We start from the raw sequence: 1,815 nt of genomic DNA on the forward strand, positions 1-1,815 counted from the left end.
AAATGCGTTTGGATTTTAAGGAAGAAAATCATTCGAACATTTTTTTTTCCTTGAAACCAGACATTGCCAGAATTGCTTCATTGTGCTTGAATACTTTAAATTTTGTATCTCACTCGTTTTAATCTAACTTCATAGTCCATATAGCAGCTTTGTAAACCACATTACTCTTGCACTCATAAGTCTCAAATGATTCATCATATCACAGAGGAAGATACTGTAAGCACATTGGGGAAAATGGTGATGGTGGTATGGCTTTTTCTATTGATGGTGATCACATCAAGCTATACCGCAAGCTTGACTTCAATCCTTACACTTCAGCAGCTTTCTTCACCCATCACCGGTATTGATAGCCTCATTGCAACTAACTCACCTATTGGATACCAAGTAGGCTCCTTTGTTTACAACTACCTGACTGAGATTCTCTACGTACCGAGCTCAAGACTTGTTTCACTGCGCAATCCAGAAGAGTTTGAAAGAGCTCTACGGCGAGGGCCAAGGAACGGAGGCGTGGCAGCTATTATAGATGAGCTTCCGTATGTTGAGTTGTTTCTGTCGGAACGAACTGATTTTGGGATCATTGGCCAGCCATTTACCAAGAGTGGATGGGGATTTGTAAGTATCTCTAAAAATAACTTAGAACAGGCTATTATCATAATTCATCAACATTACCACCTGAAATTTTAGTTCAAAAACATATCATATAAGAGGAAAACATTTGAAAATTCAATAGGTTTGTTGCTCGAATTGATTATACTGGTTCCTGTCTAAATGATTGCTTCAAGCAAACATATATTGTCATTTATGAAAAAACCAACCATCCAAATATATATCGTCATTTATGAAAAAGCAACTATAGTGATGATCTTATTGTGTTACTTACTATCCCAGGCTTAAATTAACATGGTTTGAGTCGAAATGATTGCTTCAAATAAGTATATATGCTTTTATTGCTCGATATGAATAAGGTCAATGAAACTAAGATGACTTGTATACAAGAAAGACCCACTTTGGTGATGATATTGTTCTGGCATTTTCTTATTAAGTTTTGTTTATTCCTGCTATCTCAGGCTTTTAAAAAAGAATCTCCCCTTGCTTTGGACATGTCAACAGCGATCTTGAAACTTTCTGAAAGCGGAAAACTTCAGGAGATCCACAAGAAGTGGTTTTGTAAGATGGGTTGTCCTGGTGAGAAGGGACAGGACGTTGAGCCTAACCAACTTCACTTGATCAGCTTCTGGGGTCTATATCTACTATGTGGTTCAATTGCTCTTGCTGCTCTTCTAGTATTTCTTCTTCAAATGGTTTGCCAATTCATCCGGTACAAACGCCGGCAGAGGAATCTTTCCTCTTCTCCATCCTCGAGATCATCAAGCAGTCGATGGTCCGGCATCATCTATAGCTTTTTCGACTTCGTTGATGAGAAGGAAGAAGCAATCAAGAGCATATTTTCTCAGTCTCACCCACCTCAAGATCAGACTGGTTGATCACAAAAATTCGATGAAAACTATAAAATATAGAGTTACACTAAATAACGTTGTATAGTATGTATTATGTGACTCTTCTCTGTATCTTAATTGTGGTTACAGGGATAGCTTAACAGTAATTCAACACCTGACTCCACTATTATAAGATGATGAGTTTGAATCTTCCGCTCCGCCTCCAAGTATTAAAAAGAAAAATTGGGACAGAGGAAAACAATAGATAACTGTATGGCAGTAATGACAGTACATATATACATAGGGGCATGACATCTTAATTTATTTGCATGTTCTTGGGTTATGGTGTGCATTGGTCTGTCATATTGATAAGAGTGAT

At 37.5% G+C, this 1,815-nt stretch overlaps 1 protein-coding gene across 1 annotated transcript; it reads left to right on the forward strand.

The window, feature by feature from the left end:
• Positions 1-186: 186 nt before the first annotated feature.
• LOC21383866 (glutamate receptor 3.7) lies at positions 187-1,739 on the forward strand. Its single transcript, XM_010114884.2, has 2 exons — positions 187-612; positions 1,068-1,739. The coding sequence occupies exons 1-2, from the start codon at positions 187-189 to the stop codon at positions 1,482-1,484; spliced, it is 843 nt and encodes a 280-aa protein (XP_010113186.1). The 3' UTR covers positions 1,485-1,739.
• The last annotated feature ends 76 nt before the right edge of the window (positions 1,740-1,815 follow it).

The sequence above is a fragment of the Morus notabilis genome, unplaced genomic scaffold, assembly GCF_000414095.1.
Source record: "Morus notabilis unplaced genomic scaffold, ASM41409v2 C11440077, whole genome shotgun sequence".
Taxonomy (NCBI): Eukaryota; Viridiplantae; Streptophyta; class Magnoliopsida; order Rosales; family Moraceae; genus Morus; species Morus notabilis.

Excerpts from the sequence above, each read along its gene's own strand:
- LOC21383866 (XM_010114884.2), top strand. The coding sequence starts at position 187 with ATGATTCATCATATCACAGAGGAAGATACTGTAAGCACATTGGGGAAA. Across the intron at positions 613-1,067 it reads CCAAGAGTGGATGGGGATTT|GCTTTTAAAAAAGAATCTCC; the intron begins GTAAGTATCTCT and ends CTGCTATCTCAG.